The sequence below is a fragment of the Miscanthus floridulus genome, chromosome 6 (assembly GCF_019320115.1).
Source record: "Miscanthus floridulus cultivar M001 chromosome 6, ASM1932011v1, whole genome shotgun sequence".
In the NCBI taxonomy this organism is placed as follows: Eukaryota; Viridiplantae; Streptophyta; class Magnoliopsida; order Poales; family Poaceae; genus Miscanthus; species Miscanthus floridulus.
In genome coordinates, this window is record NC_089585.1 from 17,172,293 (window position 1) to 17,189,523 (window position 17,231).

Sequence of the window (17,231 nt, forward strand, 5' to 3'; positions counted from 1 at the left end):
ACACTGATTACGCGCACCACTAGCGACGAATGAAAGACTTGACTTCTTTTTAGTGTGTGTATGTACGCGCCTTTGATGGACCAAGAGTCCTTAGGAACATATCGACCTACTCTTTTTGTTCTTTCTTGCGAGGATTTTCTCCCTTTCCTTTAGTATTGCGGTGCAACCATCATTAGGCTCCGTTCGGTTAGCCGATATTACGGGAGGAAGTATTCCGGACGTGAAAATCTTATATAAATTAATGAATGGTTCCGGGCCGGAATTCTTCCGGGGGCTCATTCCCCATGAAGTGAACAAGGCCTTATTCTAGTCCTTGGGTCGTTAGTAATGGAGCACGACCAGACTACGTCCCACACCCACTAACGATGTGCGAAGACCACGTAGTTGACGCATGAGCATATCATTGTCACCACTGTTGGGGCACCGCATGCAAATTCATTCTCATTCGATGAGGTGACACATCAGAAAAAAATAATAACATGACATAGAAATTATAAGGAGAGAGGAGATGAGCAGGGTTGTTAATGCATTAACAGAGGAATGAAACTCCGCTGGGATCGTTTTGTTTCATTCACACACGTTGGAAACTGAGTGAAACTTCACTGAGAGCATTTCATTTCATAATACGATGCAACATTTAAAATATTTAGATGTATGAAACTGTGAAATGAACAATGTACATTGTGGATTTTGTTTTATTTAACATCCATATCTCACTTTTGGAAACCGCATATAGAAATTTGCAATGGGATTAGTGCTCCCTTTAACATGTCCATGTATGTATAGGAGAGAGGGAGCAAGAGAGAGAATATTTGGTCGCTCCGTCTGGCGACTCTTGCTAGACATCATTTGATGTTGAATGGGTCTCATGATTTGTCAGGCCGTCTCACTGTTGGAGAGATGGTGACTTGGAGTATTAAAAAAATATTTACTTGTGGACCCTACACTAATTTAAGAAATGAGAGTTATTATAGTAATAAATTGCTGGAAAATTGATCTACTTGTCTATATCTTACATGGATATCACTATAGCGAGTAAATTGACTTTGTTATTGTAGGTGCCCTTACCACCAACTGAAGTGTCTTCCTCTCTTTTTCTCTAGAGCCCGTCGCCTTCCTTTTTTTTTAGAATTACACGGTGCAACGCAATACCCACAACGCACGCACGTAGAAACTTTATACAATATAATCATAGGCTATATTCCATTTCTATTTAGAAATTATAGTTCGCTCCGGCTTTGTTCTAAATCAGTTGTCTTAAATTTTAACTAAGTTTATGGTAAGATATATCAACATCTAAAACATCAAAGTACTTTGATTATTAAGTTCCCCATAAATATATTTTGATTGAGTATTCATTTAAACATATATAAATATTAATATTTTTTTAAAAAAAAACTTGCTCACACAAAGAAGTTTTATTCAGGGCAAGCTAAACTGAATTCTAAGTTGGGACAGAGGGAGTAATGGATTTGCAAACTTTGTACTTATATAAATACTTTGTACGAAGGAACATATATTTTTGACTATTATATTACAATTTTTTTATCAAGAAACTTTTGTGTTAATTCAATAAACCAGAGAAAAAAAGAAGAAGAGTCCATCAGGAGCTGCTAAACAATGTGTAGATTCTTTCCCTCCGAGACATTATCACAACAACCACACATGTTGAAGAATTCATCTCCTTATGGATTAGAATCCAAAATGATGCCCGAGGTGCATGATTCCACAATCTGGAAATGGACTGCCGATGGTGTGTACTCCACCCAGTTCACATACTGAATGCAATTCAAAGAAACCTACATGAGATATCAGCCGAGCCTAATTTAAAAAAGGACATACAGAAAATAAGTGCATTTTTTTCTTGGACGCTCATACCACTACAGATCGGCCTGCAGTTGTGATTGCTTTGTCTTTTTTGCCGATCTCCAGCCTATTCGCTTGTTGATTTCAGCCAGGGCTTATCAGCCAGCTAACAGTGTGGAACGAAGTTTTGATGTGGGAGCACTTCGATGTGGAACTAATCTAGCATAATGTTGACTCTTCATAGATCAGTTCTTGGTGTCGGAGGCTGCAGCTTCTAAAGGTTCCAAAGGACAAGCGACGACGCTTCAATGGCATGGTCGTCTATGTAATGTGGAATCTCGAGATAGAAAGAAACAAAAAGATTTTTACAAATAGCTTCCAAACGGTAGAACAAGTTGCCTCAAGAGTTAAAGAAGATATCTAATTGCGTAAGAGGGCACTAGCGGCTACTGTAGGGTAGTTCTTTTTGTGTTGCCCTTGTGTGTAACACCCTTGGTGGGGCGTGGTCACGCAGACCTGTGTGGTCTTGTTTTTCTAGGGGAGTTGTTAATTTCTCGAGTGTGTATTCATAAAAAAAAATCTCGAATGTGTAAGATCTTTTTCCTCTCTTAATTAAAAGGTAGAACTCTTACCCTCCTTTTTTTTAAGGGCCACTTGACCGGGCCTTTCTGGAGGCCATTGTAGGAACCAAGATCGTGCCCCAGGCCTCCCACCCTTGGGGCTTAACCGCCTGCTCTACGAGCAGTTCCGACTCTTACCATCCTTCTCAAAAAAGAAAATCAAAGAACATTTAAACCCGACATTATAGAACCTTTTCAAACTAATAATACAAAAGAACTTTGGATTCCACTTTTCAGAAAAAGATTTCCAATTAAGCTCGCCATGACTCATGTTGGTGTTCAGCTACTGAACCATATCGGGCTTCGTCCTATCCTAACAACGACGAGATTCTCTGCAGCAGCAGTTTCCTAGCCCCCAACAGTGACCGACGAGACTCTCGTACGTCAGCTCAGCTATCTAGCGGAGTGCGGGGTAGCAAATTTGATGCGCGCGCGCTCTCTCTCTCTCTAACTCGCACACGCCTCGTTTAGAGCAAGGCTAATAATACAGCCGGCTTACTGGCTGTAAGGTTCCTTGCAGCCTTCTCTCAGCCCACTCATACAGTAGTTAGCTCTTTACAGTTAATACATGGCCCACGTGTCTCTCTCACATACTTTCTTGGTTCTTGTGCCCAAGCCGGCTGTAAGCTTACAGCCCGCTTCTCCTCTCTCTCCTCCCCTCCCTCCTCCACCTCAGCATTTAGTCAGCTTACAGTCTGCTATTATACTTGCTCTTAGGAGGCACAGGCGGCGCCAGCAACTCAACGCACGCACGCACACAATCACGTACACGCTTACAAAGTTAACCCATTCAGTTCCGCACATACACTGTTGCGTTCGTCTTTGTGTTTCTTAGTCATTGCTTAGCCCGTGCTCTCAGTTCTCAGGCTCACTCAGCTCTCGCCTCCCCGTACTGCAGTCAATGGCTAGCAGTTCAATCTTTCTACAGTATGGCATTTTCTTACTTCTGATATCTGAATGCTCGTGGGAAGTGACATGAGTCAAATAATCTCAACGTGGAGCTCTCTGGCTGACATCGTCGCTGAAAAAACATTTGGCCCAAAGCCGAGCAAACTAGCTCCTTTTATGTTGGGCTTGGGCTTAACAGCGCACAAAGCAAACATGCCGACGGAGGGGATCGCGTTTCCAGTCCAGGGCCGTGTTTTTCTGTCTTTCAGCCCAACACTGAACTCCCTGTCAAGAAAGCCCACGGAGGAGGCCCGACTTGGGGGCGGCGGAGAAGTTGGATCCCCGTGGACGATGGTGACCCGGGCGGCGGGTGGCGGGCGGTGGTGAGCCGATGAGGGGTGAAGAAAGACCGAGCGGGGAAGAAGAAGAAGCCGACACATTGCATCTCCTTGAAGGCTCTGTGCCTCTGTCCACCACGAGCTCCCTCAATAGTGTGCTCATCATGGAGAAGCTGCCGCGGTACCCCGACCTCCGTCCGCCTCGTCGTCCCCAGCGAGCTCGCCAAGCACGCCGTCCCCAAAGCACCAAGATCGTCACCGAGTTCTCTTAGGCCTGCCTCCTTCTGACCTCTCGTACCTGTTGTGGCTGTTCAGTGCTGTTGGTGGTTGTGGTGCCTCATTTTATTTTATTTATCCGTAAGCAGCACGCAGCAGCCAACAGCACGGCAAGTGAAATTGTGAATGGAAGTGGATGCTCGGCAAGCAAATCAGATGTTTTCTGAATTCCTACATCTTCCACTGCTCTGACCCTGACTGCCATATAGACAATAGTAAGTTTGAGCTGGCCTGCTTGGTTGAATTTCTGTGAACTTCATTGTTCCTTTGTTCCAGATGGTTATTCTGAACCAGTTGTCTTGTGAAATGCATATGTCCAAATTTTCAAGCCACTCATTTATCGTATTTTGACAAATGATTGAAATGAGGATGTGGAGTAAGGTGAATGAATAGTGATATGTGCCCACTGCTCTGGAGGTTCAAACATCTACTAATATATCTTAAGAAGGTAAACCTCCAAGCATTTGTTTTCCCTTTTCACTCGAGAAAAATACAGATCCAAAAGAGGGAGAAACTCCAATTCTAACAGCATATATGTCTTCAGTTATTTCAGGTGGCAGCATTTCCTAATCTACCTTCAGTTGTGATCATTCCTCTTGCAAATGCCTGCTGCTGGCATCTTCTATAGCTAACAGGGAAACATGAGGTATGAACCTCTGACATCGTGCATCTCTCACCATCATTCGGTCCTTGGATATGTTTTGAGCAGGACATAGCAAGCCTGAAGGCATAAATCCTCAAATAAAGAAACAAAATCCTTGATCTACTCTTCATAATGATATTCTTTGACTACACATGTAGCGAGATTGTTTAAATAACAACGTTGAAAGTTCTCAGAGCACTCCCTATACTTGATCTACTCTTCGTAATGTTGAATGTGAACATACGAAGAAATAACATGCCAATGCTATATACCTTATAATTGTATAGATCTCAGAGCACCCCTATACCTGATGAAATGTGCAAAGATAACTGATTTTGAGTTAAATTGTACCATCGAACAAACTATAGGGAAACAAACAGTTTTCTTATTTGATTTATGTACTGTTCCTTGTATTTCACATAACCAATCTACTTGCATAAATCTGAACTTAACAAATCCAGATGTCTAAGGACAGAATAATAGAGTCGAAGCATCATACATATCTGCATTTATTTAATGTAAGTGACAACCTACAAATATTTTAATGATGGAATAACAGAGTCGAAATATCATAAACAGCTTGTCCAATTTCAACTCTACTTATTCACTGTTGTTTGAAAATTACTGCAAAATCATTCCTGTGGCACACTTGAGGTATGAATCTCTGATAGCATGCATCTCGTTGACGGCATCTTGTATCAGTGTCCTCTCTCTAGGTTGTTTTCTCGAGCAGGATACCCCAAGAGCAATGACATGAACCAAACATTTCTCAATTATGTTTCTTGTATTGCTGTCATAGGTGCTAGTGTGCAGCCACATTGTCGTATCGGCTATCTCCCAGATTTTATCTGGAAGAGCATCCTCAGAAAACTTATGTAGATCCATTGAACCTCTAAACATATCATCTGTTGGGCTCCTTCCTGTGAAAACCTCGAGCAGCAATATGCCAAGGCTATAAACATCACCAAAAGTTGTGATGGAAGAACCTTCACCATACTCTATTATTACGCAAAAGAAAAAGAAGTGTTGATTAGCATGCCATATTTATAGAAGGATTTGGAATAAAGAAAAAAATAAAACAAAAACATAGCATTTACCAGGAGCAACATAGCCAATGGAGCCTCTTATGCCAATTGTGCTATTGGAAATTTGCAGAATTATACTTTCACTTTCTGATATGATTCTAGATATGCCAAAATCTCCAACTCGGGCACTCATGTCTTCTGCAAGAAGGATGTTGCTTGGTTTGAGATCACAGTGGATGATTGGTGGCTGGCAGTGATTATGAAGATAATCCAGAGCATCCATGATATCAGCAGCGATATTGAGCCTTTGTGCAAGGCTGAGAGTATTGTTCAAAGTGGGCATGCCAGATTCTGTATACAGCCAACGATTCAAACTACCATTCGGCATGAACTCAAAAACCAATGCCTTGAAATCCTGACCTTGTTCATTGATGCTTGAGCAGCATGTGATGATCTTCATGAGGCAGCGGTGACACACCCTTCTCAGTGCCTCACATTCGGCTACAAAACTTCTAGTAGAGCCTGATTGCTGAAGGTCAAAAACCTTCACAGCTACAACAGTTTCCTCAGATTGAAAAGCACATTTATAGACTGTCCCATAGCTCCCTTTACCAAGCAAATCGGCTTCGGAGAATCCATTGGTTCCGTTTGATAAAGCATGATAAGAAACTCTTTCGAACTGTTCCTCAACCATTGGTGGTTCGAATGCACCCTTCTGCTTTCTTCTTTGCTTCCTGTAGATCAAGAGTGCAATGACAATAGCTAATAGTAAGAGTGCAAAGGTTGTTGCTAGTGCTATTTTAAGATACTTCGACTTCCCTCTGTTCTTTTTCACAGAATCTGTGTTGCATGGAACTAAATGAAACTGGGGTATTCCTCCACAAAGCTTGTTGTTTCCGGTGATTGTCAGGTTAGCAAAATTTCTGAAAATCCCTTCTTTTGGCACTTCCCCTTGCAGATTGTTGAAGGACAAATCCAACATCCACAATGCTGTTAAATTCTGTAGAACTGCAGGGATTGGTCCTGACAAATTGTTGTGCGCCAAATACAATTGTTCCAGTCCGCTGATACTTCCAATGGCATCTGGAATACTACCGGACAACTCATTCACTGAAAGGTTGAGTGTAGTTAGAGCCTTGTTTAGATATTGGGGTATGCTTCCGTTAAATAAGTTATCGTCCAACCAAAGTTCTTGCAGCACTGTACACTTCCCAATACTTTCAGGTATCTCGCCAGACAACTGGTTCCCCGATAGAAATAGTCCGTTAAGGTTTTGTAAGCTATCGACCTGGGAGTGAAGAGGTCCTGATAGTGAATTGTTTGACAATTCTAAGTAACTGAAAGAAAGTTCAAAAATCTCTCTTGGAATCGAACCGTTCAGGTGGTTACTTGACAAAACAAGGGCAAATAAACTCTTCAGCTTCCCTATGGTTGGCGGAATTGGACCCTCTAGATTGCTACTAAATGCATTAAGGATAGCTAACTTTGAGAGATTTCCGATAGATGAAGGTATTTGGCCAGACAAGTTACTATTGTACAGATAAATTTCAGTCAAGTTTCCTAGCTTGCCGATGCCATCTGGAATTACTCCGGATATGGAGGCATCATGAGCATCAAGGAATTCAAGGCCCACCAGATTGCCGATGGCCGAGGGGATGCTTCTCCAAATCCCAGTAGCACTAAAGTCGAGGAACTGCAGGGTTGTTGAGAGATTCACTATTGAGCTTGGTAGGTGTCCAGTGAAAGCGGTGATGTTAGAGAGATCTAATACTTTGAGCTGGCTGCAGTTTGACAAAGAAGCAATAAATTCCCACCCCTTCCCATCGTCAGCTTCTAGCATGTTGTCGGACAAGTATAGTTTTTGCAGAGCTCGTATTCTCCCAATCGTGCTAGGCACATGTCCTTTAAGCATATTCTGCCAGAGGTCGAGTACTTGGAGCGATGTGAGGTTGGAGAGTGAAGCAGGGATGATCCCCGTGAACTGGTTTTTATATATACGGAGGATTCGCATGCTGGGGAACCTGCTGCCGATATCGGTAGGAAGGCTACCACTGAGCTTGTTCCGCTGAACCTGCACTACTTCCATGGAAGACAAATTGTAAAGGGATATCGGGGGCTCGCCTGAGAGGTTGTTGAAGGCGAGATCAAGAACACTGAGGTCCTTGAGGACGCCAATGCTAGTCGGGATGGTACCTTCGAGCTGGTTGAATGCGAGACTAAAATTACTCAACGATGACAAGTTAGCCAGCGACGCCGGGATCTGTCCCGTAAGGTTGTTGCCGTTCAGGTTGAGCACCTTGAGATGCTTCAGGTTATGACCGATCTCAAGGGGCACGTTCCCGCTGAGATTGTTGGATCTAATGACCATGGTCATTAGACTGGTGCAAGAGCTCAAGTTGGCGGGAAGTAAGCCAGAAAAGGCATTGTGACTCAAGTCGAGGATATAGAGATGGCGCGGACGACCAAGGCTCGCTGGGATGTTCCTGCTGAACCCATTGGAGCTCAGGTTCAGAATCCTCAAGGATGATAGGTTTCCAATGGCAGGAGAGAGGATGCCAGTGAGCTGATAGGATGGGAGGCTCAACGCCACCACTCGGCGGTGTGTGCCCCGACACCTTACGCCCTCCCAGCTGCAGTACCCACCGGTGGTGCTGTGGTTCCACGAAGCAAGTGGGTCGTTGTACCCGTTGCTGATTGCCGCTGCTTTGAAAGCCAGCAACGTGGCCTCCTCGTCACCTTCTATGGCACTAAGTGCGGAGACGGTGACCAAGGAGGATAGCAGCAGCAGCAGGAAGCTCGGCGAGCGCAGCGCCATGCCACCCATGTTGGATTGTTTTTGGTATCTATATGCTATGATCGACCAAGAGACAGCAGTAGTAGTTGTTTGCTAAGTAGACACTGCTCGGGGGTGCTATTTATACTGCGACGTCTCTAATGATGCATCAGTGACACTGAATGAGCCTTGCCGGCTGCCCCCAAGCAACTTCAGATAATACTCCTCGGCACTTTGCTCTATAACCCTGTAACGTCTCTATTGCCCAGTTAAGTGCGTTCCTCAGCTCTCCTGTGCTTGTACTCAGGAGTAGGTAATTGGCCAACAACTATCTACCTGGTAAAGGTACAATTAGAGTTGTATATATTCCATCCAAAGGGCAATGGAATACTTAGTTCAGTTGTCACAAACCAAAGAGCATGGCTTCGGCCAACGCTGGTGCTTGTGCTGAGTGTGCGCGCGCGCTGTTCTCAATCTCTTCTTCTGCCTCTAGCCATAGTGAGTGAGTGTGTGTGCTGGTAAGCTAGTTGCTTACCTGTGCAGGGCAGTCAGGGATCATCAAGATTTTCCATATACAAGTTAGCCATTAGTTATCGCTATAGCTGGCTATAACCTGTTTTGGAACATAGATAACTAAATGGCCTAGCCAGCTATTTAAAACATTGTAGGGCACTGAGTGCGGAGACATTGACCAAGGAGGATAGCAGCAGGAGCAGCAGCAAGCTTGGCGAGCGCAGCGCCATGCCATTGTTGGATGGTTTTTGGTATCTGTGTGCTGTGATCGACCGACAGACAGCAGTAATAGTTGTTTGCTAAATAAACTCTGCTTGGTGGTGCTATTTATACTGCGAATCATGTAACGTCTCTAATGATGCGTCAGTGAGCCTTGCTGGTTGCCACCAAGCAACTTTATATATGTGCTCCTTGGCACTTTGCTCTATCACCCTCTAACGTCTCTATTACCCAGTTAAGTGCGTTCCTCAGCTGTGCTGGTACTTGACGGTAAGTCACCACCGCACCACCAAACACTTATGCACGGCTCTAAGAGTCGTTAGGAATATACCGACCTGCTATTTTTCTCCCTTTCGTGTGTTTTTTTTTTTGGCGAGGACACATTTTTCTCCCTTTCGTGCAAACATCATTATTCTAAGTCCTTGGGTCGTCAGTAATGGAGCACGACCAGACCACACGTCCCACACCCACTAACGATGTGCGAAGATCAACGATGTCGCCAGCGTTGGGGCACCCGCAAATTCATTTTCACTGAATAAGCAGACACATCAGAAAAATAATGACATGACAGAAATTATAAGAAGAGAGAGAAGATGAGTTTCATTGGGATGAAACCAGCGTGCACTGTTACTAATTAATTGGAAGCTAAATGAAACTTAACTGAAAGCATTCCATTTCAAAACACCATGCTTCATTTAAATATTTATCTCACTTTTGGAAACTATGTAAAGAACTAGCACTTGGAATAGCCTTAGCGCGTCCCTAACGATTTCTAAATCGCCGGCTTACCAGCAATTTCATTGGCCGCAGCGCTAATCTTGTACGGACTAAAAAAAGCTCTCTTAGCTCTATGACGGTATGCGTATAGTCTGTTCCATATTGTTTCTATTTTTATTGTTTCTCTCGTTAGCAATTTGGTACTTCCGGTTGAGGACGACCATAATGCTCTCTTTAATATGTCCATGTAGGAGAGAGGGAGAGAATATCACGTTGCACATGAAGACTCCGTTTCTTAATGTAGAAATGATTTCTTTCTTTTTCTCATCTCTCTTCGATAAATCTACTATCACATTAGCAAAATACTTATCTAGTAGTATAATTAATATATATGGAAACTTTTCTAGTTTTTGTATTGGGAGTGTCCGTCCTTATCAGGCTATTAGGTGGAGAGCAAAGGCCAAGGCATGCGCCAGGACGCTGATGTGAATACAGCAATGGGCCAATGACTTACGGAAAACAGTGATATGATATAACGACCTGCACACAAAAATCTTTCTACAGTCAATGAATCAGCTTGTGGAAATCCTCGAGGAAAAGGAAGTCAACAGTGTGGCATTTTCTTCCTTCTAATATCTGGTCATAAATAGGAGTGAAAGATCCAGCCTTTCGGACAGCCGTCCTCCAAGGAAGTCCATGTCCTCTGCATCTCTCAACATGGAGCACTCCCTCCGACTGACATCGTCGAAAACGTTTGGCCCAAGGCCGAGCGACCTAGCTTGTGGAAATGATGGGCTGTGTTTTGCAGCCTGCTGATGCCATTTTTAATTTATATAACAGCGGATCACGTTATCATGTGCCGCCATGACATGTACATGTGCGGCTGCCAAAAGTACGTGTTCGCTGCTACGTTAGCATTTTCTGTGGACTTTGAGTCAGTCTTCAGTGTTCAGTAGGCATGCATGACATGTACAAGTTGCCAAATGAGCAACCGATAAGGGTCGCTCCAACACCGACAACTGTTTTTACGACGTCCACCTGAAACAGAAACAATAGGCATTGAGAAAAAATGTCACCCTCAGTCGTGGGATTTTTATCGCTCTGTTTTGTTGCGGCAACTTGCTATCCCGTATGTAGACCGCAGTGGTGCTCGATGGCGCCAGCTTGTGTGGAAAAACCTTGGCATGATACTGACTGGGTGACCATACAACTTCCTTTTTATTCATTTATTTGTTAATTTTATATACTGAGATATTTTGTGGTGTTTGCTGATGCTGGTCGCGTGTTCATGGGCAAAATATATCTAGCGCTCCACATTCAGAACCACCGTCTAGACAGAGGTACGTACTTTTGTAGAATTAGGAAGGATAAAAACCACTAGTAATTTTACATGTATCATAAGGCAAAACTGAAGGTCTTTGTAACAATACCAATCAGTAGGAGATACTGTATCTCTCAACCGGGGAGGACAGGTGCATGACGGTTGTGCTCGTCCAACCACGGTCGATCGCACAACCCTTCTCTTCTCTCTGTTCTGTTGTGAAGTCCGCATTCCGATCCGACACGATGTGGCCATAGAAGAATTGAGGAGGCAGGCGACGGTGCACGAGCGTCGCCGCCAGCACGGCGGCCACCGGGGTGCGAGGCGCCCGCGCCCGCGTTGGAGAAGAAGAAGGCCGCCAAGAAGGCCGGCGCCAACATCTGCGCCAAGCTGAGGGACCTCCGCAAGCCGCCCGGCGCGTGATTCGCGGGGTTCCTCAACACCATCTCCAACGGCAGGCGCGCGCCGTCGGCGTCGCGTGGGGCGGAGTTCGCGTGCTCCACGGCGTCCTAGCGGTCCGTGCGGCTCCTGGACAGCGACGCCGAGGCGCCGGCCGCGGTGCTAGCTGCTGCCGCGGGGTGGGAGCTTGTGGTCCCCAAATGGAGCAAGTACTTCTGCTTCTGCAATATCTATGATCTCGAGTCTCAACGATGAGCTGTTCGTCATGGTGCACTAGCAGGACAGCCTCTGCTCTAGTCCTCTTCGTCTGCCTGCTCAAATCCCTTCCCTGGTAACATGTTCTTTTTTCACGTCCTCTTCATCTACCCTGCATGTCATGTGTTCGACACAATGTCTAGGCCACTTTGGTAACATGAACAGAGAAGTTTTAATTTGAGGACTTGCGATGACAATTTATATCAGATGTTTATGTCATTCAATGGCAATTAGTCCACATGACTACATCTGGAATGCTCAACAAAAAAGACTTCACATGTCCTTTTCGTGCTTTTTCTTATTGCTTTGCATAATTATTGAGTAGCCTACTGTTTTACAGGATTCTTCTAGCAATCATGGTTTGATCGAACTGAAACAGTTCTTTACAAATTACTATATGTAGAGATGAAGAAGAGGAGGATTACTACATCGACAAGCGAGGATTACTATATGGGCAAGCAACTATACCCTAGGTGCAGAAAATTACATCCAAGGAAGAAGCCTATTAAAATGAAATTTCTCTAATCAATACTTTGCTAAAATTCTCAATGAGAGGTAAGATTCTCAACTAGTAGTTGCTTTCGTTTTGTGCTTCTTTTGGGCATTTACCTAAACTTGCAGGTGTTGTAAACCAAACAGAGCCTGGTCGTAGAGAGTTCAACGTGAATGCCTTTGGAGAAGGATATACCTGGTTAGCCATGAGGAAATAATCGTAGTTTCTTGATGTATAGCTCAGTATGGCCCTTTTTAAGTTAAACTAATCTTCAGAACATGGCTTCTTCATGTTTGGCCACACCTATAGCAGCTGCCCATCTTAGTTTCCTCATTCCACACAAGCTTAACTCTTTTCTTTAATTTTCAGCTCATCTGTCAGTCTATACCTGCACATATATCTCTTTCCCATATTATAACAGTTCAGTGTTCCACCTTTCACAGTACCTCAGAAAAAAGAACCAACTATGGTGTTGTAGACTAAAGAAAATTCTTTCCTCCTTAAATGCAAGGCAGAGCTCCTGCCCTTTTTCTTTCAAAAAAAAATAGACTAAAGAATATTTCTATTTACTAAATTAAGTGTGATTATACTGAAAACGTATTTCCTTCAATTCATCGCTGCCTGATAGTATAAGATTACCACATTAATCTTACATGTATCTACAATCCTTGATGCTTTGATGTGAAGTGGAAACATGATTTGTTATCGTCATGGGGATCAAGAGATTAGCCTCGTTAGTCATAGCGCTTGCTACTAATGATACATGTAGGATTGCTGGATTAGAGGTGATGACGATTACCAAGGCGTCCATTAAGCCCTATTTTGATTCTATGTAAATCTGGAGTATTGTACTAATATATAAAAAAAGGGCGTACCCAGTGCAGAGAGCTCCCGCTCTGTGCGGGGTCTGGGGAAGGGTGTCAGTGGCAAGCCTTACCCTCGCCTATGCAATGCGAGAAGACCGCACCTCGAACCCAGGACCTTCCGGTCACAGGCGGTAAGACTCTACCACAGGCCCGCCCTTCATTGTAATGATATATACTTTATCAAAAAATTTGAGTTCATAGCGGTGCTTGAAACCAACGATGGATGATCACTTTGTTGCTTCAAAAAGGTGCTCGAAATTTGTGTAAACATCCATTTCACCATAGATTCAGGCTCAGTTTCAGTTATATAAGTTTCCTATTATTCTTGCATTATGAGCTTGCTCCTTCTCAATTTGTCTCCCATTTGTTCAATACCTACATACTGTCACATACATAATATGGTACTTTGTTCTTTCATAAGCAATGAGAAAGCAAGCTGTCTATTTCACAATTGCACACGTTTTGTGCAGCAGCACAATAATAAATCTTCCTCACACTAATTATATTTGTTTTGACAATGTATTTTGCTTCAACTTCACCTACAGACTTATATGTTTTTACAAAAACAAAACGGTAAGACCTGGCAACACTAAAACCGTGTAATATGTGAAGAATTCAGAATGTCTTGAACTGTTGAAATTTATTGCACTTTCATTGTTTTCCAGTCAGCCTTGCCGATGCACAGTTGCAGTTGCAGACTACCGCTATGTATAGTAAAATCTCTTCCCTCCCTCTGCGCTTTATACAAAACCTGGCCGAATACCTGGTACCAGTCTATTCTTTTCTACGTCAATTGTTACATGAACTTTTTTCATTAGCTTAATCGACTACTATCAGGGTGAAGAAGCCAGAAATTGAGGGAAGCCAACTTAATGCAAATGCCCAATATTCGAGCAAGACACATCTACTTGACATCCCTTTTTTACTGCAAGCTGCATGGCAAGCCCAAAATCAATGTTCAGTGCAAAAAACACCCTGACCTGGACGATGTAGTAGCCGCGCCTGGGTTTCTAGTATCTTGTATTTCAGAATGGAAGAAGTACGTAAGATATATATATATATATATATATATATATATATATATATATATATATATATATATATATATATATATATATGCTGGGGAAACAACATTTTACTGTATCTACAAAATAGGGAGATTAAAGAATTGGTCAGTGGTTTCCTGCCAGCGTTTCGAGCAAACCAGCAGACCCGGGCAGGTCGTATATAGCCGGTCCTACTTTGTTTCCGGCCAAATCACCTCATTTTAATTAAGATCAATGGTCCATGAGGACACTCTCAACCAAGAAACTAGATTGTTTCTTATATTCATTAATTATGGTATCAACTAAGCAAAAAGATAATATGTCACTTCAATTAAAGAAGAGATAGAAGGAAAACATGTGATTGGATAAAAAAAATTATTCTATACAACCTATTCATTGAGAACCTAGCTGTTTCTATATGTAATGTCTACGTAAATTAATAGATATAGGAATTTCGTGTGGTTTCAAGTATTGAGACTGCTTTAATAATCAAACGGAAGGGACCATGTGTTCCCCTTAAACATAGTTACAAACCTTATTGTTATTACCAAACCTAATTATTAGTACTCAGTACTAGCATCTTGCTAGAGCTTTGCATAAAGCAGCCGCCCTAGCTCCTTTATATTTACAGCCTCCATGCACACGAGCATGCGGACGTCGCCGCTGCCACCACCGTCGTCCATCGTCCCCTCATCGTTCATCAAGTACACATAGCCGCCACGGACGGACTCCGCCCGCGACATGAATTGCGGTTTTCCCCAACCAAAATCTGCATCGTACTGTGGCCTACCGAACCAGCTGGTAATATGCAGGTCCGTCTGTGGCAGGGTGCCTCTCAAAGTCGGTCTCTCGTCCATCTCGGCCATCTCGAAGTAGTCAATCGCGGACCGCACCAGCTCGTCATCCATCCGCTCGACGGTGCCCTTGATGCGGGCAGCGATGGATCCCAATGCCGCCGTGCCAATTCCCCCCGCCGCGCCGGTGACGCATAGCCTGAACACCGCGTTGCCGAAGTAGTGGCTCGGGAGGGGTGGCCTCGTCCGGCGCCGGAGGTCGGCCGGGAACACGATGCGCACTTCAGAATCTGGTGGAAGCCGGCGCGCAACGCACGTGCACTGCCAGATGAGAGCGCTCAGGGCGCAAAAGGTGCTCGTGCCACCGCAGAGGTGCTTCAAGGAGGCGACCTGGTCCCTGGAAATGGTGAACACTTCGAAGGCAAGAGGTCCCTCAGGGTCAGAGAAGATGAGCTTAGGGTGCAATGTCAAGAGTGCGTCGGGGTGGACTGTGGGCGGGGACCGTGCACGGAGTAGGGTGCGGTCGTGGCACGGGAGCTCCACGGCAGCGTGGTCACCGTGCTTGGAGAAGGCCGACCATGTCTGAAAAAAGTGGAATGCACTTGAAGCATCTATGGCGACGTGATGGAGAGCTGTTCCTAACGCCACCCCTCCACACTTCAAGAAAGTCACCTGCCATCGTAAGCACGCCAATTCATATATAGCCCTGTTTGTTTCCGCTTATAAGCGGCTTATCGGTGGAAATAAGCGAGAATCCCGCCAAACGCTTTGCTTATTTCCACCGATTCTCGCTTACGTGGTAAGCCGCTTCAGAGATTTGAACTACGAGAAGCGAGAAAATCTTCGCTTAGATTATAATCCAAGCGTGTCTGGGAGAAGCGGAAACAAACAGGGCCATAATATACATAGATGGTTTTCAATTTTCCGAGAATAAAAAAATACGATTTGATCTCTAAAAAATTATAATTAATTCATTTCAAATTGGAGAAATTTAAAGCTACTACCAGTTTTCTTATAAAATGTTATGTATCTGTTAGTGCTTTATTTAGAGTTGTTTGGCTATTATTTGTTTTAAATAAATAATAAACACGACTACAGGCAATAAAACAATAGAAACATAAATAAATTAGTTCCTAATAATTATATATAGATCATAAATATTAATATAACATTTTCATACTAGTTTCATATTTTTCTGATTTAAAATATTTTTTGAATTTTAGATAGCAAAACAACTGCTTACTATATTTGTATAAAATAGAAAACCATCTGTGAAACCAACAAGAGGACCCAATTTATGTACTCCCATTTATATTTAAATGTTAAAAAGCAGACTACCGTGAAAGTCGAAAGTTGAAAAATATTAAGGTCCCGTTCGGCTTACCCCATATTCGGCTTGTTTGGCTTGTTTTTTCAGTCGGAACAGTGTTTTTCTCTCACAATAATTTAGCCAGAACAGTGTTTTTCAGCCAGTTTCAGCCAAGATTCAGACCAGCGAACGTGGCCTAAAAAGCATGGAGGCAGAGAAAAGTAGTGGACCTGTATGGCCATTATGATGGACGATGGCTCAATACGTGGAACAAACAGTCTCCTCAGCTCTGGCGATGGCTTGAATTGCTTGACGTCATCGACACTGAGATCATCAGCGTGAGCGACAACAAAGAGTGCACCTTCGCCGTTACAGCTGATCTCCATCCTATCGCCATCGTCGTTGACGCCAAGGCGGCCGGCGAGGGGGTAGAAGGCCACCAAGGCCTTGGCCATAGCCTCCTTGAGCCTGGCCACGTTGAAGAAATCAGCAGCAGCAACATCGTTGGAGCTGTACAAGTAGATCGTTGGGGGTGTGGCCTTTGTTGGCCTGCACGAGGTCTAAAGAAGAGAGCCAAGGCCCCTTCCTCGGTGCCGGCTCGGTTGGCGTTACAAATGATGACTCTACCACCTGCACCTCGAAATCCATCGATTTCATTTTGTTCTTCTCACACTCACCGATTAAATAGGTCGCAACACAACCAGCGATGTGCGTTAGTACTATTAGAGCGAGGGCAATAATAGAGCCAAGTATTTGGCTTTACATCAAGTTATAAGAAGTTATACAATAGTTGTTTTTTGTGTGACTATAAAAAAGTTTTCTATTATTATGTGGTATCATGTCTTAATTTCTTTTTTCTATCCTCCTCATATACACTTTTACTTAGACTCACAGATATCTATGCTTTTGTGCATAGCTTGTAGTTTGCGT

General features: G+C 43.6%; 1 protein-coding gene, 2 long non-coding RNA genes and 1 pseudogene across 5 annotated transcripts; 2 read left to right on the forward strand and 2 right to left on the reverse strand.

Moving 5' to 3' along the window:
* Positions 1-3,674: 3,674 nt before the first annotated feature.
* On the forward strand, positions 3,675-6,691 carry LOC136461783 (uncharacterized). Of its 2 annotated transcripts, XR_010760448.1 has the most exons (5): positions 3,675-3,924; positions 4,018-4,143; positions 4,258-4,376; positions 4,473-4,574; positions 6,555-6,691. It is a non-coding gene; the product is annotated as an uncharacterized lncRNA (long non-coding RNA). The 2 variants fall into 2 exon arrangements; XR_010760447.1 differs by having other exon boundaries at positions 3,675-4,143.
* Positions 5,180-8,495, reverse strand: LOC136461752 (probable LRR receptor-like serine/threonine-protein kinase At3g47570). Its single transcript, XM_066461057.1, has 2 exons — positions 5,669-8,495; positions 5,180-5,569 (listed from the first exon to the last, which is right to left on the reverse strand). Exons 1-2 carry the CDS (start codon positions 8,418-8,420, stop codon positions 5,193-5,195), a joined length of 3,129 nt encoding a protein of 1,042 aa, XP_066317154.1. The 5' UTR covers positions 8,421-8,495; the 3' UTR covers positions 5,180-5,192.
* Positions 8,496-11,011: 2,516 nt separating this feature from the next.
* LOC136461782 (uncharacterized) lies at positions 11,012-13,382 on the forward strand. 2 transcript variants are annotated; one of them, XR_010760446.1, is made up of 2 exons: positions 11,012-11,869; positions 12,134-13,382. It is a non-coding gene; the product is annotated as an uncharacterized lncRNA (long non-coding RNA). The 2 variants fall into 2 exon arrangements; XR_010760445.1 differs by having other exon boundaries at positions 12,197-13,382.
* Positions 13,383-14,286: 904 nt separating this feature from the next.
* Positions 14,287-16,981, reverse strand: LOC136461759 (hydroxycinnamoyltransferase 4-like; annotated as a pseudogene).
* Between the last annotated feature and the right edge of the window lie 250 nt (positions 16,982-17,231).